This window comes from Urocampus carinirostris, chromosome 17, assembly GCF_059441175.1.
Source record: "Urocampus carinirostris isolate Australia breed hairy pipefish chromosome 17, RoL_Ucar_1.0, whole genome shotgun sequence".
In the NCBI taxonomy this organism is placed as follows: domain Eukaryota; kingdom Metazoa; phylum Chordata; class Actinopteri; order Syngnathiformes; family Syngnathidae; genus Urocampus; species Urocampus carinirostris.
The window spans coordinates 32,328,950-32,353,962 of NC_142365.1; the positions used below are offsets into that span (position 1 = coordinate 32,328,950).

Genomic DNA, 25,013 nt, shown 5'->3' on the forward strand with positions numbered 1-25,013 from the left:
CAAATCTCAAAGACATTTCTTCTTACCAGTCTAAAAGGTGGAAAAGCGCTCCGGCACTCCCAAGCTTAATTCATTAAAATAGTGAATTTAATCACAGAGCCAGGTGTACTCATAAAAGGAACCACATGTTCCCGACCCCTGTTTTAAACAGTACCCATTTTAATGTCAAATTAAACTGGCTTCAAAGAACACATTTTCAAAAAGTGTCTTACTTTCCAAACTATTTAGGTATTAGGGGCCGGTCACACAGACATTTGCGCCTGAATCACGGCTAAAATTTTGCGGTTTTTTTTTGCCCGTGGTTGCCCGGGATGGAAAATGCGCAAAATTGGCCAACCCGCTGTTGATCTGTGGTATGGCCGGAAAAAAGACGCCGGCGACTGTTCCGCTTCCTCTCATCGCGTCATTTGCGCATCATTTCCGTGTTTAGACCACGTGTATAAAAACTGCCGAGCCGGTGTTGTGCCCAAATCCGAGTCCTACGCAACACCCATAACCGCCCCACCCTCCCGCGTGACTTTTTCATCCATGTTTTAACAAACGCATTTTGTAGAATACGATCGCACTTTATTGTTTAAATAAACGCGTTATTTAGACTAGGATCTCCCAATTGTTATAATTAGCTCGATTTATAGTTTTAATAAGCGTTTTATATAGAATACGATCGCTTTCGTTGGAAGCGCAGCAGAATGCGCGTTTACGCGAGGGGGGAGGATTTTATATACGGTGTGCATTACCGTTCGATTACGTTCACAACAAAAACAAAGACGGAATCGTTTAAGTTGTATTACATTTCCAACAAGTGCAAGACGAAGTGGTTTTGGTTATATATTCGCCATCACATTCCCTAAAAGTGAGATTAAACGAGGTAAATGTGGTTGTAATAGCGAGGGGAAGCTAATCTCGGAAACGGACTGTAGAAACACAGTCCCGTGAAGATCAAGATTTCAAGCTATGGCATCAGTTTTATTTTATTATCTTGATAAGGACTGTCAATAAATAAAAATGGATTGAGACGAAGTCACTACGCTGACTGGGGGCGGGGGTGAGGTTTAAGGGTTGTTGGTCTATCTTCTTTATTCATTATTCATTATCGTTTAGATCATAATACGCTACAAAGCTTAGGAGCCGAAATTCTTACTCTCAGCCAAAAGGCCAAGTTAAGGTCCTAGCAATAAAGCGTTGCTGCGATCATTGCGAATGCACCGAAAGATTTATTCGAAATGAAGAGAAACTATGCTGACGGGGATCCATGTTCACCCCTTTGACGTCACGAGCACAACTGACGTGTGCTCGGCATTCGCGCTGTTTATACGCGGAGAAAGGCGTTTGAGTGTCACACGCTTAACACGCTAATTTCACGTAATAACACCGCGATACAGGCGCAGAACATGCTATTCCCATGCTCCACCCACGATTACCCGCTGAAATTTCCCGTCCTACCCATGTGTAACCACGCCCTGGCCGCGGCCAGAGCACGTCGTTCCGCGTCATTTCCGCGTCATTTCCTCGTGTTGACCACGTGTGCGGCACGCGGTTTAAACACGTGCTCAAACTTTTGAGCTGCTCAAAAGTTTTGAACGCGGCCAACCACGTGAAAATTTGCTCTATCTCGTCTATATGGCGGTCTCTAAACGTCCAACAGCGCCCAACGGCATCTGCTTCACGGCCAGAAACTTCTGGCCGTGGATCAGTCTCAATACGCTCGTGAAAGGCTGCGTACCCGCGCTCTGAAGAATTGAGCAGGGCAAAATTTTTTTGCGCTGCCACCCGCGCGCGAATTTCCGAACTCGTGTCAAGCACCGCTGTATCTCGTCTGAATGGCGAACTCAATGCGTCCAATAGCGTCCGCCTCAAAGGCAGAAATTTCTGGCCGTGATTCAGCCGCAAATGTCTGTGTGACCGGCCCCTTATGAAAGGAAAAGAGAGGAGGCGGGGATGGCAGAAGCCTCAGACAATAGTATTGTTGATATTGGTTAAAGACAAAGTCACAACAACCTCCCTAAAGCTGTGTCACAAAAGCGAAACAAAGTAGGATGATCCAAAAGGGACATCATTGCCCTAATCCTATTTACATTAAGGGGAGGAAAATAGAGAAAACAAATAATAACAAATAATTCTGCAGGAAACGGTGACCAAGCCTCACACAGAGTAAGGGAAATAACATCAACATGGTCAAATTGAGGAAAAAAGACACAAACGATAACCCTGACATACTCACTGAAAGAGTCGAAGAGAGGAGAGGCCCTTTTTCAGTTGTTTGGAGTTATTTTAAAAGTCTGGTAAACTTTGTCGACTTTGGCCACCAAGGTGATACAACAAATTTATTCCAGAATATACAAAATTTAAAAAAATCCCAAAGCATCGGACAAAGTATCAGGCCAAGCATCGGGCCAAGCACCGGGCCAAGCATCGGGCCAAGCACCGGGCCAAGCACCGGGCCAAGCACCGGGCCAAGCACCGGGCCAAGCACCAGGCCAAGAACCAGGCCATTGAGTGTTGAGCCCAAACAGCGAAAAACACTCATTCCAGCGATTTCCAGCTGCGTGCCATCTTCTTTTATCTATTTATTTTGCTAACATGATGAGACACTTTAAGACGTATTGCAAATAAAAGCTTTAACATGTTCATTGCTGAGTGTAAATTAGATTGTGTGTATTTATAGTTATTCAATTTGGGGGGATTACACATCTATCCAAGGTTATGTGCAGTGTTCTGTGTTTTGATTAGCTCAAATTGATTGTTAATTCTTAATATTGTTTAATGATCCTTATATTTGTGATGTGGTGCACCTTTGTTCGGACATTAAAGATTGGTTAAACCAGCATCTTGTTTTGTCATCTTTCACTCATGGGCAAAGATTAGACTATAAATATGAATGAAAAAAATATGTGATCATTATTGTGAGAATTATCGATATCAACTGATGAGATTTTTTGTCATATCACCCAGGCCTGGTTGGCGATAAGGAAAAATAAACCAATCAGAAAAAAATCAGTTCAATTTCAAAAGTAAATTCGCAACAAATCCCTTCTCCCTACCATTAAGTTCAAATACCTCTCCTTTTCAAGTATCACTGTTACTTAAGGATTACAAATCAGTGAAAAAATCAATAGTGTATATGCAGGGTTGGGTAGGGTTACTTTAACTTGATTACTTTCAATTACTTTTGGATTACTCCAATACGAAATATGCTAATAAAAGACAAAAGAAACTAAATATGAATAAAATAATGACTCACAACACGTGGTAAGCTTTCTCTCCTGGCTTTGATCTCTTTGATCTACGGCAAAACTAACATAAAATGCGACAGAAACAAAATGAAAATAAATCTAAACAGCTTGCCAACATCATTTTTGCCGTTCCATGTATTCCGTTACTCCCCAAGCCTGCACAAAATGTAGTAATTTTATTCATATTTAGTTTATTTTGTCTTTTATTAGCATAGTTGGTATTGGAGTAATCCAAAAGTAATTGAAAGTAATCAAGTTAAAGTAACCCTACCCAACCCTGTGTATATGCATCTTTGTAGACTTTGTAAGCAACTATATTGGCTCAAAACATTGCATGATCTTTACCGATACTGGTTGAAGATCAGGTAATGGTGTAATTGTAATTGTGCAGTCCTTTGAGATTTTTGTGATTAAGGGCTATATAAATAAATGTGACTTGATTTGACTTGCAAAGAAACAAAACCAAAGAGCATAGTTTTTAGCTGGCGGCAGACTTCCTTGTCATAGAAAACAAATCACATAATCTTGTCAAAATTAAAACAAGAAAGTTTGCTCATCTTGATCATAAAAAGTGACATAATGACTGTCCATGACTCACACAAACCTCAACTAGAGGGTTGTGAGAAATGTATGCACTCATAGGATAATCTACAGCAGGGTCTCCAACTTGGTGCCCGCGGGCACCAGTGTGCTCTCTCACAAACAGTTGCGGTGCTCAAGGAACAGTTCTAAAAATAGGTCATCACTGCGGGGTAATTTTAAATTTCTGGTAAAATGATTCATTTTATTGGTTGACAAGATTAAGATTACAATGAGAATTTTTTTGTGTATTCAATAAATGTAAAAAATTACCTATTTAGCTTTGTAACTAGTTATTTTCCTACCCCTTTAACTATCTAGCAAGCTATCTAACTATTTTTTTTACACTTATTTTCAAGCTATCTAGCAAAATTTTGGCCTCATTTCTACCTGCCTAGGTAGCTTCGTTTTTTTGCTTTCTATCTGACTGTTAAATGGCACTTTACTCTTTTTGTCATGATTACTGATGTGACTCAGCTGTGCCCGCTCATTTGGCGCAAACTGCTGTGGGTTCTGATTGGCTCCCTGTCAGTATTTAAACTCTGTCCTGTCAGTCCCCTTTTATAAGTACGTCTGCGAATCTGTTTTTACCCGGCAAGCCCTTTTTGGACATTGACTCACGCCTGTCCCGTTTTTTGCTCCTGTTTGTCTCCCGCTACAACCTGTTTTGATCTTGACCACGTCTACTCTCCCGTCCCGAATTACGATCCGTTTTCGATCCCGACCACGTCTGATCCCCAGTCCCGGCTTACGGCTCGTTTCCGACTCCGACCACGACTTGCTCTCCCGGCTACTGACCAGTTTTCCGCCCCTGACACCGCCATCGCTCGCAACGGAAGATCCAGTTCCGTGTTCGATCACAAGCCGAGTACGAGAGCGAACACCGGATCGTGGGCGCACTCATTCTTCATTCCTTCATTTAATCTTGTGGTAAACGTTACAGGAGTGGGTCCTGTTTCCCTTCTGGTCCTGACAGTATAGACTGACCACAAAATAGACCCAGCGAACGCTCACTCAAGCGCAGATTGGGGAGCGCTGGAAACTCCCTCCGCACTGCAGCAGTTGCAACGGACAGAGGGCGAGGTCTGGCGACTGTCAAGTGACGTCACCGCCCTTCAACTGCTGTTCCAGGAAAATCATCAGAACATGCGGCGTCAGCAGGAGCAATTAGCTCAGCTGACTGAACTCCTGTCGCGTTGGCTGTCGGCAACGGCCCCGCCTCCCGGGGGCTCTCCTCCTGCTGTGCCTTCACATTTCCTGCCCATTCGTCCCACGGACTTACCAGCCATGGGAATTGCTGTGCCTCGAATGGGTTTGCCGGGAAAATTTGGCGCCGATTTGTCCGGGGTCCGCTTCGGCCTTTCTGCCGCACACGTCAGCCTCTCTGCCGCGCCCATCTGCTTGCCAGATTCGCCTGTCTGCCTGCCTGACTCGTCCGCCTGCCTGACTCGTCCATCCGCCTGCCATACCCATCTGCTTGCCTGATTCGCCTGTCTGCTTGCCTGATTTGCCTGCCTAACTCGTCCGTCCGCCTGCCTGTTATGCCCATCTGTTTGCCCGCCATGCCTGTCAAATTCAAGCCGTGACTGCTTTCAAAGCCAATTTTGTAATTTTTTTTATACCATCCATCCATCCATCAATCCATTATCTTCAGCTTATCCAGGGTCTGGTCACGGAGGGAGGAGCCTTAAGAGGGAAGCCCAGACATCCCTATCTCAAGCCACTTCCTCCAGGATCCCGAGGCGTGCCCAGGCCAGCCGAGAGACATAGTCTCTCCAGCGTGTCCTGGGTCGCTTCCTGCCGGTGGTACCTGCCTCGAACACCTCCCGAGGGAGGCGTCCGGGATGCATCCTTATCAGAGGCCCGAGCCACCTCAACTGGCTCTCCTCAATGCGGAGGCGCAGGGGCTCTACATAGAGTCCCTCCCGGATGACTGAGCTTCTCACCTTATCTCTAAGGGAGAGCCCAGCCACCCTGCGGTGGAAACTCATTTCAGCCACTTGTATCCAGGATCGTGTTCTTTCGGTCATAACCCACGGTTCATGACCATAGGTGAGGGTAGGAACGTAGATCGACCGATAGATCGAGAGCTTTGCCTTTCTTCTCAGCACCCTCTTCACCACGACGGACCAGTACAGGGTCCGCATGACGTCAGACGCTGTACCGACCCATCTCTTGATCTCACATTCCATCCTACCCTCACTTGTAAACAAGACCCCAAGATACTTGAACTCTTCCACTTGGGGCAAGATCTCATCCCCAACCAGGAGGGAGCATGCTAATCTTTTCCGACTGAGTGCCTTTTCCGGTTGAGTACCATGGTCTCGAACTTATGAATTGATGATCCTTAACCCGGCCGCTTTACAATCGGCTGCGGATCGCTCCAGTGAGAGCTGAAGATTACGGCCTGAGGAAGCCAACAGCACCATATCATCTGCAAAAAGCATTGATGCAATGCTGAGGCCCCCAAACCTGAATCCTTCCTCACCACGGCTGCGCCGAGAATTTCTGTGCATAAAAGTTATGAACAGAATCGGTGACAAAGAGCAGCCCTGGCGGAGTCCAACTCCCACCGGAAACAAATCCGACTTACTGCCGGCAATGCGGACCAAACTCTTGCTCTGGGCATACAGGGAACGCACAGGGACTGTGCGCTACCCCATACTCCCGAAGCACCCCCCACAGGGCCTCCCAAGGAATACGGTCCACTCCCTCTCCAAGTCCACAAAACACAGGTAGATCGGATAGGCAAACTCCCATGCACCCTCAAGGACCCTGCAGAGGGTGTAGAGCTGGTCCAGTGTTCCACGGTCGGGACGAAAATCACACTGCTCATCCTCTCCAGTACCCCTGAATAGACCTTACCAGGGAGAAGTGTGATTCCCCTGTAGTTGGAACACACACTCCGGTCCCCCTTCTTGAAAAGCGGAACCAACCTTCCCAGTCTGCCAGTCCAGAGGCACTGTCCCCAATGTCCATGCGATGTTGCAGAGGCGTGTCTGTCAACCATGACACGCCGACAACATCCAGAGCCTTAATGAACTCCGGGAGGATCTCATCAACCCCTGGGGCCTTGCCACCAAGGAGCTTTTTGACCACCTCAGTGACTTCAACCCCAGAGATATTAGAGCTCACCTCAGAGTCCCCTGGCTCTGCCTCCTGAGAGGAAGACGTTTCGGTCGGATTGAAGACGTCTTCGAAGTACTCTGCCCACCGATTGCCCTCGGGGTCGAGGTTAGCAGAGCCCTATCGCCACTGTACACAGTTTTGATGGCACAATGCTTCCCCTCCCTATGACGCCGAATGGTGGACCAGTATTTTCTCGAAGCCTTTCGGAAGTCGCCTTCCATGGCCTCGCCAAACTCCTCCCTTGCCGGAGTTTTTGCCTCGGCAACCGCCGAAACCACATTCCGCTAGGCCAGCCGATACTTGCCAGCTGCTTCCAAGTCACACAGGCCAGAATGGCCCGATAAGACTCCTTCAGCTTGACGGCATTCCTCAACGCCGGTGACCACCAACGGGTCTGAGGGTTGCCGCCGCGGCAGGCACGACTACCTTACGGCCACAGCTTCGCCTCAACAATGGAGGCAAGGAACATGTTCCAATTGGACTCAAAGTCCACCACCTCCCTCGGGACATGGGCAAAGTTCTGCCACAATGTGTGAATTGAAGCACCTTTTGACAGGAGATTTGGCTAGCCGTTCCCAACAGACCCTCACAACACGCTTGGGTCTGCCGCGCCAGACAGGCAACTTCCCACACCATCGGAGCCAACTCACCACAAGGTGGTGATCAGTTGACAGCTCTTCTTCACCTGAGTTTCCAGAACATATGGCTGCAAGTCCGATGAAACGACGACAAAGTCGATCATCAAACTATGGCCTATGGTGTCCTGGTGCCAAGTGCACATATGGACACCCTTATGTCTGAAAATTGTGTTCGTTATGGACAAACCATAACGGGCACAGAAGTTCCATAACAATACAACACTTGGGTTTAGGTCAGGGGGTCCGTTCTTCCCAATCACGCCCCTCCAGGTCTCACTCTCGTTGCCCACGTGAGCGTTGGAGTCTCCCAGCAGTACGAGTACGATTCCCCAGGGGGCGCCTTCTCAAGCACACCCTCCAAGGACTCCAAGAAGGGTGGGTACTCTGAACTGCTATTTGGTGCATAAGCGCAAACAACAGTCAGGACTCACCCCTTCACCTGGAAGCGGAGGGAGGCTACCCTCTTGTCTACTGTGGTGAACCCCAACGTACAGGCAGGTGCATTTATCAAGACACATTATCTTTAGAGCTTGAGTAAATAGCGAATACATTTATGCCCCTGAACAATACATGCGTAAATATTTTATAGAAAACCTCTCCCTAGATAGATGTATGACAATGTAAAAAGAACAGTAATATGTAGCTTACATTTTCAGTTCTTTGCATTACAATGTACTGATGGGAAACGCTCCCTTAATTTTTTGCACGGCCGACAATTAGTGTCCATAATTGATATATAATCCTTGCATTGATAAACAGTTCATGGTGCCCTGGTCAGGTTCATTGGACAATACTATACAAACTAATGCCAAACTCCGATAATCACAAGGGAAGAAGAACTGCAATGGCAAAGCGAAGCCACCAGAGAGCAGTGTCTGCGTCATTTTTAAGCAGATTTATTGAATAACACAGCAACACTTTCAAGCATTTAAAAGCACTTCATCTAAAATTAAAGCAATTTTCAAGCCTTGAAAACAATAATTGAATTCAAGCATTTTCAAGTATTTCTAGCACCCATACAAACCTTGTAAATAATGCAATTTTTTATTGATAAAATTAAATGAAATGTAACAAAGAGATTGGAATGAAATGAAATGAACTGCATTTTTTGTAGCGCTTTTTGGAAAAATAAATGCATCATGGATCAAAGAGTTTTTCCCCCGAGAAATGTGTACAACGTGAGAATCATTTGCGTATTTAAAAAAACAAAGAAACAACAAAAACATTGAGACTTTCAAACTTTAATTTTAGTTGCTGACTTACTGTTGGACACACAGAGTCGTTGGGGTGGTAGTGGTCAGGCAACATGAGGAAAGGGTAGCCAGGGTACCCAGGTGCTTTGTACACGCCCCCATCTTGCTGCTTTAATGCTGGAAAACAACTCAAATGAGTTAAAATAAATTCTAGTCCGATCATGACCCAATTCCAACTTTTTTTTCAAGTAATAACCCAAGCATTGAAAAATATATGAATCCATCCATCCATTATCTTCCGCTTATCCGAGGTCGGGTCGCGGGGGCAGCAGCCTTAAAAGGGAAGCCCAGACAGCCCTATTCCCAGCCACCTCCTCCAGCACATCCGACTGGATCCCGAGGCGTTCCCAAGCCAGCCGAGAGACATAGTCTCTCCAGCGCGTCCTGGGTCGCCCCCGGGGTCTCCTGCCGGTGGGACACGCCCAGAACACCTCCCGAGGGAGGCGTCCAGGAGGCATCCTTATAAGATGCCCGAGCCACCTCAACTGGCTCTTCTCAATGCGGAGGAGCAGTGGCTCTACACAGAGTCCCTCCCGTATGACTGAGCTTCTCACCTTATCTCTAAGGGAGAACCCAGACACTCTGCGGAGGAAACTCATTTCGGCCACTTGTATCCGGGATCGTGTTCTTTCGGTCATGACCCAAAGTTCATAACCATAGGTGAGGATAGGAACGTAGATCGACCGGTAGATCGAGAGCTTTGCCTTTCGGCTCAACTCCCTATTCACTACGACGGACGGTACAGGGTTCGAATGACGGCAGACGCTGCACTGACCCGTCTGTCGATCTCCCGTTCCATCCTACCCTCACTAGTGAACAAGACCCAAAGATAATTGAACTCCTCCACTTGGGGCAAGATCTCTTCCCCAACCCAGAGGGAGTATGCCAATCTTTTCCGACTGAGTACCATGGTCTCGGACTTGGAGGTGCTGATCCTTATCCCGGCCGCTTCACACTCGGCTGCGAATCAGCACCATGTCATCTGCAAAAAGCAGTGATGCAATGCTGAGGCCCCCAAATCGGACTCCATCCCCACCAAGGCTGCGCCTAGAAATTATGTCCATAAAAGTTATGAACAGAATTGGTGACAAAGGGCAGCCCTGGCGGAGTCCAACCCTCACCGGGAACGAATCAGACTTACTGCCGGCAATGCGGACCAGACTCTGGCATACAGGGACCGCACAGCCCGGATAAGACTGTGCGGTACCCCATACTCCCGAAGCATCCCCCACAGGGCCTCCCGAGGAACACGGTCGAATGCCTTCTCCAAGTCCACAAAAAACATGTAGGCAAACTCCCATGCACCCTCAAAGACCATGCAGAGTGTGGGGAGCTGGTCCAGTGTTCCACGGCCAGGACAAAAACCACACTGCTCCTCCTGAATCCGAGATTCGACCTCCTGGCGGACCCTCCAGTACCCCTGAATAGACCTTACCAGGGAGGCTGAGAAGTGTGATTCCCCTGTAGTCGGAACACACTCTCCGGTCCCCCTTCTTAAAGAGGGGGAACCACCACCCCAGTCTGCCAGTCCAGAGGCACTCTACCCGATGTCCACGCGATGTTGCAGAGGCGTGTCAACCATGACACGCCCACAACATTCAGAGCCTTAATGAACTCGGGGCGGATCTCATCGACCCCCGGGGCCCTGCCACCGAAGAGCTTTTTGACCACCTCGGTGACTTCAACCCCAGAGATGCGAGAGCCCAACTCAGAGTCCTCCAGCTCTGCTTCAGTCGCTTGTTCGCTCGAACGCCGCCGTGAGAATATTTTTTTCTTTCATGTGACCCCAAGCTGAAATTATTTATACACTACAAATTTCAAATGATTTTTTTTTGCAATTAATCTATGCTGTCTCTTTTGAAAATCTGGACTAAACAATGTTTATATGGATGAGAAAAACACATGTTGAAAAACATCAAACAAAACAAAAAACACTTCCGCTTTTTTATGTCCAAACACCTTGGTGCAATATGAGTGCGCAGATGCTAACAATAACACTGGAGTCAAGTGTAGACCGGAGTTTGGTCTCAGACCGGTAATTAAACTTATAGTAAACAGAGATGTGTGTTGCGTGCATTATGTTCAGTATTCCAAGTCAGCAATCCTTTAAATGGCTTTCTGGTTTGTCTTGAGAGTCAGTGACGTTTAGGGCTTATTACTGACACTCATAGGACTTGAGCAAAATGGCAACAACTGCAGGCGTATATTGATAGACCATAGAGCAGGGGTCTCAAACTCAATATACGGTTAAATTCAGACTATAAAATGCCACGTTTTTCCTAAGCATTCAACTCCGCGACATATTAAATAATGCGGCTAATTTATGCATCTTTTCTGACGGCCGCCAGCATTAAAGGTAAGAGTGAGATACGTGCAATATACGTGCCGAGGAAGACACAAGTTTAATGTAACTTTGCGCTTTGTGCATGAATAAAACTGGTATGAAGAGCCCCTCATCATGGAAAAGGTGTCAATCGAAAGGGTAGTGCTAACCACTCTGAGAGACTGCTTCGGATCTACGGACTGGGATGTAATGCAGGGGTTCAACAGTGGGGACATTGAGGAGGAGGTAAACTGCACTACTGACCAGGGTTGGGTAGGGTTACTTTAACTGGATTACTTTCAATTACTTTTGGATTACTCCAATACCAAATATGCTAATAAAAGACAAAAGAAAGTAAATATGAATAAAATTATGACTCACAACACGTGGTAAGCTTTCTCTCCTGGCTTTGATCTCCGGCAAAACTAACATATTTGGTATTGGAGTAATCCAAAAGTAATTGAAAGTAATCCAGTTAAAAGTAACTTTACCCAACCCTGACTACATCATTTTCTGTATGTACACTGTTGTTCCTGTAAGAACTGTACGTTGCTATGCCAACAAGCCCTGGATCATGAGCAACATCAAGAGCCTTCTGAACAGGAAGAAAAGGGCCTTTAAGATGGCGATCAGTAGGACCTAAAGCGAGTGCAGAGGCAGCTCAGAATCAAGCTCCGGAGGGCAAAGAGCAGTAAAGGAGGAAGTTGGAGAAGAAGCTGCAGAACAACAGCATAAAGGAGGTGTAGGAAGGCATGAATACAGTCACCAGCTGCAGCACTAAGCAGGGTGTGGCCATTGGGGACATGTAGCGAGAGTTAACCAGCTGAACAATGTTTTTAACATATTTGAACACCCCCAAACATTCTCAAACTGGAGTACTGCAGCTCACACCGTGTGGGATGGATTACGGACTACATGACAAGCAGACCCAAGGATGTGAGACAGGGGGGTTGTACATCTGATACTGTGGTCAGCAACACGGGAGCGCTGCTGGGGAACGTGCTCTCTCCGGTCCTGTTCACCCTGTATACGTCGGACTTTCAGTACAACTCTGAGTCCTGCCATGTGCAGAAGTTTGCTGACGACACTGCTATCGTGAGATGTATAAGGAGTGGGCAGGAGGAGTACAGGAAATTGATTAAGGACTTTGTCTCATGGAGCGACACTAACCACCTGCACCTGAACACCACCAAGACCAGGGAGATGGTGGTGGACTTCAGGAGGCCTGGACCTCACCCGGAAGCTGCAACAATCAAAGGAGAATGTGTAGAGTTTGTCCAGACCTACAAATACCTGGGTGTGCAGCTGGACAATAAACTGGACTGGACTGCCAACACAGAAGCTCTGTGTAGGAAAGGACAGAGGCGACTGTACTTCCTCAGAAGGCTGGTGTCCTTCAAAATCTGCAAAAAGCTCCTGCAGATGTCGCTGTGTTGTTCCACGGACAGACTTAAGAGATCATTTCTCCCTCATACCATGAGGCCCTTTAACTCCACCCGAGGGAGTAAAAGCCCACATTAAACTCCAAACTCACATTCACATATTTTGCCTTTTTCTATTACAGTGTTTATTTTTTGGAACATTATTTAAATGCTTTTTATTCTACATATTATATTGGGTATTTTTTTAGTCTATATACTGCTGGAAATGTCAATTTCCCAACAGGGATGAATAAAGTATATATCTATCTATCTATCTACCATATTGGGAATAATGTTTATTTGTGAACGGAAATAATGTGGCCAAACATGCGGATTACGAGAAGCAACGTCCAACAAAGCAGAAATGTTAAGGCGGATTCTTATTTATCTGTCGGCATTATTGTTTGTTTTTTTTGAGAAAATATTTTACACGGTTAGACTCTATGGATTGTCCTTGATGTATCAAAGCCATTTTTGCGAACGTTCAAAGAAGTTGAGGACAGCCATGGGACGTACAGGTGAGTTACGTCGGCTTTATAGTTTTCAGGTATCTTATTTCTGAGTGATAATGTTGTTTCTCTAATGAGGATATTTTGAAATAGTCATCATGTCTTGAATCCCAAGAGTTTGAGCATTCCAAAGTGCCATGATGTATTTCAGTGACCGATGACATCGTACGGACACGTAATTGTTTAGCAATTTCCGGTGGCCCGTATATTATTAAAACTTTTCTTGTGTACCACTTTTCTTTGTAAATTTCAATGCGGGCACGTGAGGCCTATAGTCAGGTCTGGCAAAAATGTTTTTTCCTTTAGAAATGCACTGGGTGCGGCTTATAATAAGGTGCGCCTTATAGTTCGAATTTTATGGTGCTTGTGGGGCGCCGGACTTAGGGTCTGGTTAAGGTTGCACCAAATTGGGTTTTCCACAGAGAAAAAAGATCTTCTGGTAAAAACATTCCATTGTTCACAACCTTTTTTTTTTAAAGTTTGCTACTCATATCAGGATCTATAGATAACAATACAAAATGAATGTGAAAATCAAACAAATTGCTAATAATGTAATCCTTATTTTGCATGGTAATTAAATTACATGAAAGGGACAGTGTGTTTTTTTACCACTAGATGTTGATGTGTTGTGAAGTGCAACTGAAAACGAGTGCTGCAAAGCAAAAGGAAGAATACAAACATTGGACACTAAAAGGGATCAAAACTCACAAGTTCACTTTCATTGCTTTGGTCGACCTTTTGTGAAGAGAAAAGGGGAGGAACAGGAAGAAAAAAAGGAAGAAAAAAAAACAAAACACAAAGTGAAATGAACAAAAAAGTCAAGAAAAAGGAACAAAAGAAAAAAATCAAACAAAATGTCCCTTTAAAAGTTTGTATTAAGGCGCGGGCCTCAAACTATCATCCCGTGAGCTGCGGTTAGGCGCCCAGCCTGTGTGTTTGAGACCCTGCCATAGGGAAAATGACACCTAAATTTGTTATAACAGTGTTTCTAATATACATAGTTGAAAAACAAACACCAAACAACAACAAAAATAACAAGGGCAACGAAAAGACACTTTAAGGAGACCACACTCAATACAATAACCCGACACTGAAAAAATATTAAATGTTTTCCAGATAAATACTATGATGTCACATCAGAAAAAAAGTAACAACCCCTGCTGGATTCGTATTATTACTGTTCCATGTCAACCACATTAAGGCTAAAACAATGTAAAACATAAAAAGCAACAAAGTTGCAGTGACATTACAGAACTCAACCTACATGTAATTCAGCATCGTAGTGGTGTAGTTTGGTTTCCCATGTTATTTGACACATTTTGACAATTATACCAGCCTTGTGTGTATTGTAAATATAAGATATATTGTTTTAAAAGTCAAAAAGGCAGACTAGTTTAAAAATGTTACAACAACAAATTTAAAACATCTAAAATTGAGACTAGATGTGCACGTCGTAGGTCAATTAAAACAAAACTCTTAACACTCATGTGCTAACTCACAAATTGTTTAGATTTGTTCATCATGTAACCAATAAAACTATTCCAGATTTTTTGTAAATGTCTAAGTCAACATTTGCCATCTTAAAATATATTACTAATAGACTTAAGTTGTATTTTGAAAAAATGAAGCAGTTATGAACATGAATTCTGTCATTATACAAGTAACATATTTAAATGAAATGGAAAAAACATAGGCACATTTTGCAGGGATTGATTAATTAAAACAAAAGCATGAAACAAAATGCAAGGGGTCATAATAGACAATAGGGGCGGCAGTGGCTCAGGAGGTAGAGCGCTCGTCTTGGGATATAGAGATCGCAGTTCAATCCCGGGTCCTCCGTGTTACATGTCGAAGTGTCCTTGGGTAAGACACTGAACCCCTAATACCCCCAATAAGCAGGTTAGCGCCTTATACGGCTGCACGGCCGCTATTGGGAAATGTGAAGCACACTGTAAAGGGCTTTGGGAAGTCTTGACTTGAAAAGCGCCATATAAATGCAGATCATTTCATTTCATTTCAAAACACACATCAGACACATACAAACTAACGTATCTAAAAGCATTTCAATAATTAATAAAGCCAAATTAATTTTAGACTACAATGCATTGTATTTATTATATTGTTCTCTAGTTCTGCCATACTTAACACACTGTGCAGAAGTCTGGGGAAATAATTACAAAAGTTCACTACAGCCCCTTTTTAACCTCCAAAAACGTGCAATTAGAACCATACACAGGGTAGTATATCGGGATCATACTAATATTTTATTCCTGCAGTCCAAATTATGAAAATTGGATGATTTAGTAAAATTTTTCACTGCACAACTGCTATTTAAGGTCAACAGAAACATAGTGCCAGAAAACATCCATAAATTATTCATTCGGAAAGAGGGAAATTATAACTTGAGGGGCTGTAGTAAATTCATAATCCCAAAGGTGAGAACAACCAGGAAAAGTATGTGTATGTCTGTGTGAGGAGTCAAACTTTGGAACAATTTACAAGACAAGATCAAACAATGTCCAACTGTTCACTTGTTCAAATTTAAATACATAAAAACATTACTAGCAGAATACAGAGATGAAGAAACTGGGGTATGAGTAATACGAGACATTGGGAATAGTGCGTCTACAACTATGGTTAAATTTGTTGTCATTGTTGCTATTGTTATATCATAACTGTTATTATTCATATTATTACTATTGTTGTTATTATCATTTGTGTATTTAACAGGGAAGATGAAGGTGTAGGGAAAATAAGCATCAGCTTCTTACTACCCCTTTTCGAACATGTTATGTAACATTGTTTTGTTGTTGAGTTATTGTTTTTTTTCTGTTTTTATTTTAATGTTCGAAATAAAGTTTTCATTCGTTCATTCATTTAAGCTAACAGCAGCCAAATAAACAAATAATAAAGATCCCTCTGTATATGTTCTTCCGAGAAGGGCTAGAAAACTCTCAATTTATATTTCTATAAAATGATTAATGTGCAAACAAAACAATTCAAATTTAGGTAAAACCAAGACTAGATCTGTCGCTATCTTGAAATGTTTACTCTATCCATCCATCCATTATCTGCACCGCTTATCCTCAGTAGGGTCACGGGGGTGCTGGAGCTCATCCCAGCTATCTTCGGGCAGGGGGCAGGAGACACCCTGAACTGGTTGCCAGCCAGTCGCAGGGCACACAGGGACAGACAACTCACTTGCTCATTTCATGCCTAGGGACGATTTGGACCGTCCAATTAACCTGAGAAGCATGTTTTTGGAATGAGGGGAGGAAACCGGAGCATGGGGAGAACATGCAAACTCCACACAGGGGGTTCGATCTCATGACCTCAGAACTGTGCCGCACACACGCTAACCACTGCGCTGCCGTGCTGCCCCATGTTTACTCTAGTGACTTTTAATTATTCTTTTTTTTTCTTTAGATCTTGTCAATAGGCTAGGCTCAAAAAAGCAGAATCTTGAGCATGTAACTTTTTGATCTGTATTTTGTTTTTATCATTAATCTTTGGTTTCTGTTATTTTTTAAGACTTATATATATCCATGAAAATATAATTGTAATCCATTCATTCATGCGATGCACAGTAATAGCAGGAATAAACAGTTTCTACACTCCTTCGAAATGAAACTACTTTTTAAAGAAATGTAATCTAGGTATGCAGAGAGGTCATTATACAAGCCTTAAAAAATACCAGGATAAAATTCCGAAAAAGGGATCATTACGGGTTTTTCTTCTCAAATTTTGAGATATTTACTTCGAAGAAACACGGAATGTGATTACAGTACTCAACGAAAATGTGTCAAATCTTAACTGGATATGTAGCCCTCTGTGTTAAAAGGTGTGGACATTAGACTGAAAACTGTAGAAAATTGCATACATTTATAACACAATCAGTGGTTAGAAAAAAATGTAGCAGACGATCTCATACAAGCCAACCTTTTAACATTAAAGAGCGGTAGATTTTATTGCACTATGTATTTTAAGCAAAGAACACAATCGGTCTCCAGATTGTTTAAAAAAAAACATGTGCTTGTTTAGAAGTGGATGTGGAAAACTTTTACTGGAACGGAAATCTAATGCGATAGATGAAGCGGTTTATGTACGCACAAAGACTTAGTCTGGTTTCAGATAAAGCAGTCAGAGACTAAAATGCTAGTCAAGTCAAGATTTTTTGTTATTGTTTAAATTTAAGTTAAGGGGTTTAAGTTTCTCTCAGTAATTATTAACCATAATAGGAGATGGAAGCCCATATAAATAGCATACACTCAAAATTAGCAAAGAACATTATAGTTATGAGTAGATGCAGACATATTTGACCAAAAAATCCTTCATAAAATGTACAGTTCATTCATTTTTTCTTATTTAAGTTACTGTTTGGGGGAATAAATATAAGATTGTACTATACATACCGGTATATTATATATATATATATATATATATATATATATATATATGTATAAAAATACATATATTCAGCAGTTGTTTATCTACAAGGCAAAGACTCATCATCTCAGGGACATCCGTAACTTCAAGGTCTAATATTCTCACACAACATGGGAAAAAAAACATTGTGCCACCTGAAAAAGGCATTCATTTATGGAACGATTTAGATGATAACTTTAAAAATGTCCCGGATTTCATATTCACTCAGAAAAAAAAAAATCATACAGTACACATAATTTAGATAGATACTAAAGAAGATTAATATATTAAGTAACTTTTATTATTATATGTAGTATGAATTACTAGTGATAATACATTTGAAATGCAATTTCTTGGTTTTCAAAATGTCCTTTTTGGGTTATGGTACTATTTTCTTGTTTTGGTTTTAATGTCTTCCCTGTAATGTAAAAATGGAATAGGTACTCTTTTTGAGCACATGTTTGTGTGTTGTATAAATGTATTGTACAGTTGTTTCTTGTTCAAATGGTTTATGGTTTCCTTTTGTTAATTAATGTTTATGTTTTTTGGGCTGTACCTAAATAAAAAGCGACAAACACATTTAAAAAAGCGGTAGATATTTATTTTTAAAAAGCTTTAAGATTTTCAAAGAGCAATAAACTGATAGTTTAGGGCCTAAAGTGGTAGTTGGCAGGCAGATAGGTTTTACTTTTTGCTTTACATTGACCACCTGGAAGTAAACACTTAGAAGCAGCCGCCGACCATCACGTGCCCACATTGCACAAATACTTTGACGCAATCAATGAAAAAGGTAGTTCGAATTGTTCTGACGAATACTAAAACACTCTCAACCAACTAAATAATACAATTAAAAATTGGACGTGTCTTTCGTCCTTACCGGCGTCAAGCTGCTCCCTGTGCTTGCCCGGGTAGCCCCTCTGTTGCTCGGTTGGCTGCCCCCGTCTCACCGCCTGGACGGGGAAATGGTGTCAAATGGACTGAAACGTGCTTAAAAGTTTCTTAAAGTCCGTAGAAACAAAGCAGGGGGATTGCAGTTCTGATAACATGAGTGGGAACTACTTGAAAATGAATTAACTGACAAAAACAAGAGAGAGCACCCACCGAGGAGGCGCCACTGCCGCCGCCAGGACTGTGTTGATGGATCTCGGACTCATTGACCAACGAGGACTTAAGGTCTGCCAGGTCCTGCTCGGTAAATGCACACTCCTGGTGGACCTTCTCCTCCTGTTCACCTTCGTCCTTGAAGGCTATCATCTCGTCGGTGGCGCCCAGGTCATCCCCACCATGCTGAGGCATGTCGATGTCCGGAATTTCGGGGACCCTCCCTACTCCCACCAGAGTTTAAACGTGTCCAAGAAAAGAAAACAGAGAAAAATTAGGATGAAAAGACGTCGAAATATGAGTTTGTCCTCTTTAGAAGTCCGTAAAAAGAGCAGAAAGTTTTTCTTCGGCGTCCCACGGCTGCTCAGGCAGGAGTGATGTTCTCTTGGGTGAGTGAGCAGGGCAAGACGGGTTCCCCTCACCTCCTCCCCACGCCCCCGACATCAAAGGGTTCCGCTCGGGTGATTGACAGGTCCGATGACTTCTCAAGAACTTCTTAAAGAGACATCATCACCTATTCGTTCTCCGATTAATAGATAGATTAATTCGACAGCGCCAATCAGGACGTTAGTGTGACGTCAGCCGGTGGCTGTCGATTTAGGTCGTCCATTTTTTTTGATCACATGATAGGATCATCACGCTTGTACAGTGGTAACTCTATTTACAAATAAATTTAGTTTTGGGAGTAGCTTTGTAACCTGAAATCATGTGAATAAAAAATGTTTCAAAGATGTCTTTGAGACACTTGTAATGTCAATCAGAGGTATCTGGAACAATTTGTAGGGGTGTCGTGAAGAGTTTGAAGTGGATAAGGCATGCTCAACGTGAAGATGATCGATGCGAACTAGAACAAAGTTACTTGTTCTAAAGCGTGTGTTTAACTTTTCATTAAAATTAAGTTTATGCTGCTGTTGGGTCGGTCATAACACAGCACCCCATCAACCTTACAGCATGAGGTGTAGCTCCTGCCTGCCACGTTAATTTGGTATATTACGATGAAATAGAAACCTCGGCACGCCTTTAAAAAATCCACTTTAGGTTTGTTCTATCACATGTTATGAACCTATAAAGTTGTTATGAAGTTACAAAGACAGCATAAAGAAAACTTCTATCGCATTTGATGCGCCAAGAAATAAGAGTGAGGTGACATATCCAAATCTCATTAAGGTCTATTAGAAGGGATAACAATCAAGTGTTAATATCCTGATTTACATTTGCATTAAGAGTCCATCAGAGCAGACAAATCTGAATCAATTTCTATGTGAAATAGGTTCGGGGCTGACGACTTCCTTAGTGATGGGCAACATTACAAGGTTTTAGCAACTTTGGACACCTTGATACCATGAATATACATCTGTATATAATAATTGAGACCCTTTTCTACCGTCTTATGAGATGAGTTTGCATATTAAAGAAGATATGAATTGGCTATGCTATCAGGAATAGTGACAAAAGAGTCGCTCGCAGTTTCAGCAGCCTTAGTTTCTCTGCGTGCGATACATAGATACTGTAATTACAGTGGGCGTAGCTGGTTACGCATCATGGGCGTAACCAACCCAAAAAAATTATAACAAACTCTCAGGATAGGATAGGCTTGAAAATGATGAAAAACGACAGATTAAAAAAAAGTAAGGGAAAACAAAACCCAAAGAAAATTAGATGTAGTGGAAAGAGCAGTCTGAAAATAATAAAAAAGACGAACAGAAGAAGAAAAAAAGAAAAAAGAGAGAAAAAGGTGAAATAATAATAATAAAACAGGAAAAAATAGAAAAAAGAAACAAAAGAATAAGAGAAAAAAAGGAATAAGAGAAAAAGAAGAAAAAAGCAGAAACAGATAAAAAAGGGGAAAAAGCCTGAAAAAAGTGAAAACTAGGAATAAAGAAACAAAAGAGGAAAAAAGAAAACAAAGAAGGAAAAAATGAGAGAAAAAAGCAGAAAAAATGATAAAGCAAGAAAAAATAAAATCTAGGAGAAAAGAAATCAAAAGAATAAAAGGAAAAGGAGAGACAATAGAACAAAGCAAGCAGGAAAATATTAAAGGGAAGTGAAGGGTCTTAATTTATATAGCACTTTTCAAGTCAAGCAAGAAGAAATAATTAAAAGGCAGAAAAACAAAAGGAAAAATGAAAAAAGGAATGAGAAAGAATAACTAAAGTAGGAAAAAAGTTTCCGGGGTTTCCTTTGAAGAAGAAGAAGAATAGAATTTACTTTTATTGTCATTCTTTGTAACCATGCACACAGAACGAAATGTCGATACACCTGACCCGTACAGTTAAACTGTAGCGAGCCGATGCAGCCGCAGCCAAACAGGGCGCCGCCATTTTAGACCCGACTGCTGTGTTTTGGTTAGTCATTAGGTGACCAAACCCCCCAATTCCAACCCTTAATGCCGAGCGCCAAGCATGGAGGCAATGAGTACCAATGTTGTAAGTCTTAGGTATGACTCGACCGAGGCTTGAACCAGCGACCTCCCAGTCTCAGAGCGGGCGCCCTAACATCTGGTTCGGTGTATTACTAATAATAATGTAATTTTCTGCACCAAATAAATTAATGTGTTTTTGAAAAATCTATTATTCTACTAAATAATAACATTTATGTTATCACACTGCCTTGATCTTTTAACTTATTTAAACACTATTATACCTAGCACCTTTAAACTGGAATCCCTGCATGACTCAACAAATTGTCTATTAAACATATTGAACTTTCAGTGCAACAATAAAGTCACTACAAAATACAACAACAAACTGTACATTTTAAAAAGTACTAATTGTAAAACCCTTCAAAACTCAAGACAGTGCTGTGCAAAAAAAAGTTGGGGGGCAATAAAAGTTAATATTAATAATATTAAGTAATATTTTCTCAAAGTATATGTTAACAGTGTCCAGGATGAAAATAGTGAAAGTAACAAAAGTACTGTTTCAAATGCAGTCCAAATGCCAAGCCAAACCTTAAAAAAAGGATAAAAAAAACAAGAGTTTATTCGAGAATATGTAAGAGAATAACATACATGCACGCTCAAAACAAGCGGCTTGACAGAAACTGCAAAGATGATTAAAGCCAGAAGATGGCGTTGGCAAGTAAAATATTTTTAAGTCATGGTCACCAACTGCTCAATTATGATTTTTGGGTAAAATCCGATGTTTTTGTTTGATTGTTCACATTTCCAACTAAATGCAACTTAAATGTGATCTCCTGTATAAACGCCCTAAGTGTCCTGCATGGGCAGAAGAGGACACATGATGTCATATGCAATGCGGTCAGTGTTTGCGGAAGTACTCATGGCAGCATATGTAGAACTTTATCAATTTAGAAAGAAGATTAAGACGAAAGAGAGCCAAGATTTTGACTCTAGCCTGTTTTCCTCCACCTCGATTGTTGATTTCTCCGCTTCCTTATGCCTTGTTGAAAGCAGAGTAATGACGTCTGCCGGCTATTGATGAGGCGCAGGTCGCATGAGTGCGTCTCGACCATTCACACAGCAGTCACATTCCAAAAGATTATATACCAGTATATATATATCGGGTTAAGGAACACATTTGAAAGTGGCCTGGCTCTGGTGTGAAAAAAATCACACATGTGCCATTAAGACAGACTTTAACAGATCTAATACGGAACGCGTTTGTGCCAAAAAATCCTACTGATTCAGTTTTGCCAGTGTGATTTAGGATCTTCTATCAGTACCATCATACAAGTGCAAGAAGGAAATTGGGACGAAGTGTGCTGAAAGGTTCAGCTTATTTTGAAGAGAAAGAAAACGCTTTACACGAACAACAATGGCGACCGAATAATGGAGGTGAGCAAACCTTTTGTGGGGGACTAAGCCCTTACCCAAAAAACAGCCTGGAGGTTGTACTTTCCCAAGACACACCACAGGAAGTGGTGCCCCGACGACCCAGGCAGTTAATGGATCCCTGAACCTGAACAAGGGAACAAGGAAGTTACACATGACTGCCCTTATAAAGAGATCCCTAGGTTTTCACGGTTGACAGGGACCACGCGCGAAAAGTAAAAATCTGGGAGGTAGCGTCGCACCTTAATAAAAACTCGCAAAGGGTTAAACCCACCTCATGAGGACGTTATTACCAGCTGAGAGTATATGATTGTGAAGTTGCTTAAGAATGTTCTATATATATATTTTGTGTATTTCTCTGAACATTCCCCTAATATTCACTGTCTATATATCTTTTGCTGTTTTAGTCTCATGTCCACCCAATGATGTGTCAGTCTAATGTCCACTCAATGATGTGTCAGTCTAATGTCCACCCAATGAGTCAGTCTAAAGTCCACCTTATTTGTACTAAATAAAGCCAGCTGCGGAGGGGAAGAACCAGGACGATTGTGGAGCCGAGAACACATCCTGTGTGTTCCTCCCCGTTTCTCCCCCGCTGCAGCGGAACGAAAATGTATATTGTCGTTACCTGAATTCCTTTTTAGATCTGATGAACGGCCACACGGGGTTTGCCCATAATTTGGACCTCACAATGATTGTAACAAGAATAATAAGATACAGAACACAATAGGAGTTGAATGAATGGTTTTATTGTCATTATACAAAAAAAGGAAATTAGAGGGCTTCTCCTCTCTGTGTAAGAAAGCAATTTTAAGAGCAGCCAGCGAGCTGCAAGATAGCATCGGGTGTCCTCAAGTGGAGACAGATCCTTGCAATGATTGACAGGCCAATGATAAACCATCCAGAAAGTAGTTGTAGCTTCAAGTCATCCATTTCATGGCTAACGGCCCTGGCATTGGCAAGATACAAGGTCCGCTGCAGTGGCTTCGAAGAGTTGTAACCCAAGCCGTTAGAAGTAGGCCGGACCAGCAGCACATTGCCTCCTCCCAGACGCTGACCCAGTTGCTTCTAGAACCTGATAATCCCTCAAAGCACCTGCCATTGATCACAATTTCGTTGCGCTCTTCTGACTTTGCAGATTTAATTGATAAATTTATTTTTAACGTAACGATCCGCTAAAAGCAGTCGCGGTGTTTCCTATATTGTTAATGGAGGCGGCGCCTGCCCGTTGTTTGACAGCTTACGCCAGCCTTTTAGAGACGTGCACACAGACGGTCACATTAGCCTATCACGGCTGCGCATACAGACAGTTCCAACCACCCAACAGAGCGCCATTGAACACAATGCACTATACAACATTAAGGAGAACAAAGACAAAAATAATTCATTTACAAATCCGCGAAAGAGTGAATCAGCAATAACTGAAGCGCAAAGTAGCGAAGGGTCCCTGTAATGCTTTCACAAAATGATAGTTTTTGAAATATTTATAGTCATCCTGGATTAAAAATTAAAAGAGCTGCTGCTTGTACCAAAATTGTGTTGCCAGTGTTACTTTTTTGGTTCAAAAACTATTTATCTGCAGCACTGGGCAGGGGGATGTCATGCGAGACAGTCTGTATTAAACAAGGGGGCGTGGCCAATCCAGCATAACTCTAACCTCAATTTTATATGCCAACTACACTGATGTCGAGGAGGGAAAAAATTCAGACAAACACACCCGACAGTGAAAAGTTGCAATGTTGTTCCTTCCTCTATTTGTTGCTCTCTGTGCCAATGCATTTTTAATATGCTAGTTAGTTGAGAAATATTCATAGATGACACTTAACACAAATCACAGACCGAGTGAAGATCTTGAGCTGAAAAGCAAAATCAAATACAAACAGAAAGACCACCAAGCGTCCATTTGCATAAAGCTGCATATTTATACAATATTGTGTGTGCATATTAATACAAAGATTAAAAGGCGCTCTTGCAATGTATGCAAAAAAAAATTAGGAATGACTTGTTTAAACTCCGTGTTTATGTGCCTTGATTAAATATAGACGGATGTTGCCGTAAAGAGAGGCAAACATTTTCTTGCAGAGTTATCGTAATTTCCGGGCTATAAGGCGCACCTGATTATAATTCACACCGGCAATGAGGCGCATTAAATCCGAACTGAAGTAAGCATGAGGTTTGCTTTAAAAGAACATATCATTGAACAAAAATCGTATTTCATAGAACATAAATATTGGGAAATCTTTGTAAAAAATAAAATGAAAAGATGCTTCTATAAATTGATACGAAGAATTTGGTTGTGGTTACCATATTTACGGTCTATAAGGCACATTGGATTCTAAAGCGCACTTCCAAATTTTTGCCAAGTTTGAGGTTTATGGGTGCGCATTTTAGTCTGGAAAATAAGGTAACCCTGAATCATGCATGTTCATGGGGACACATCCAAAAACAACTTCAACATAGAAAATACCGTATTTTCCGCACTATAAGGCGCACCTTAAAGTCTTAATTTTTTTCAAAAGCTGACCATGCGCCTTATAACACAGTGCGCCTTATATATGGCTCAATATTAAATTCGCAAGGTCTCGCAACTACGAGAAACAGCCGCCGAC

At 42.3% G+C, this 25,013-nt stretch overlaps 1 protein-coding gene across 3 annotated transcripts in view; it reads right to left on the reverse strand.

The window, feature by feature from the left end:
* tcf7 (transcription factor 7) overlaps positions 1 to 19,054 on the reverse strand; it is an 85,185-nt gene extending 66,131 nt beyond the window's left edge. For 2 of the 3 annotated variants that reach the window (XM_088320627.1, XM_088320628.1), the window contains exons 1-3: positions 18,612 to 19,054; positions 18,388 to 18,460; positions 8,843 to 8,949 (exon numbers count right to left, since the gene is read on the reverse strand). In XM_088320627.1, the coding sequence (XP_088176753.1) occupies positions 8,843 to 8,949; positions 18,388 to 18,460; positions 18,612 to 18,806 (375 nt within the window). In that variant the 5' untranslated portion in view covers positions 18,807 to 19,054. The remainder of the gene's footprint in view (positions 1 to 8,842; positions 8,950 to 18,387; positions 18,461 to 18,611) is intronic. The other variant, XM_088320629.1, reaches the window with a different exon arrangement.
* Positions 19,055 to 25,013: the final 5,959 nt, after the last annotated feature.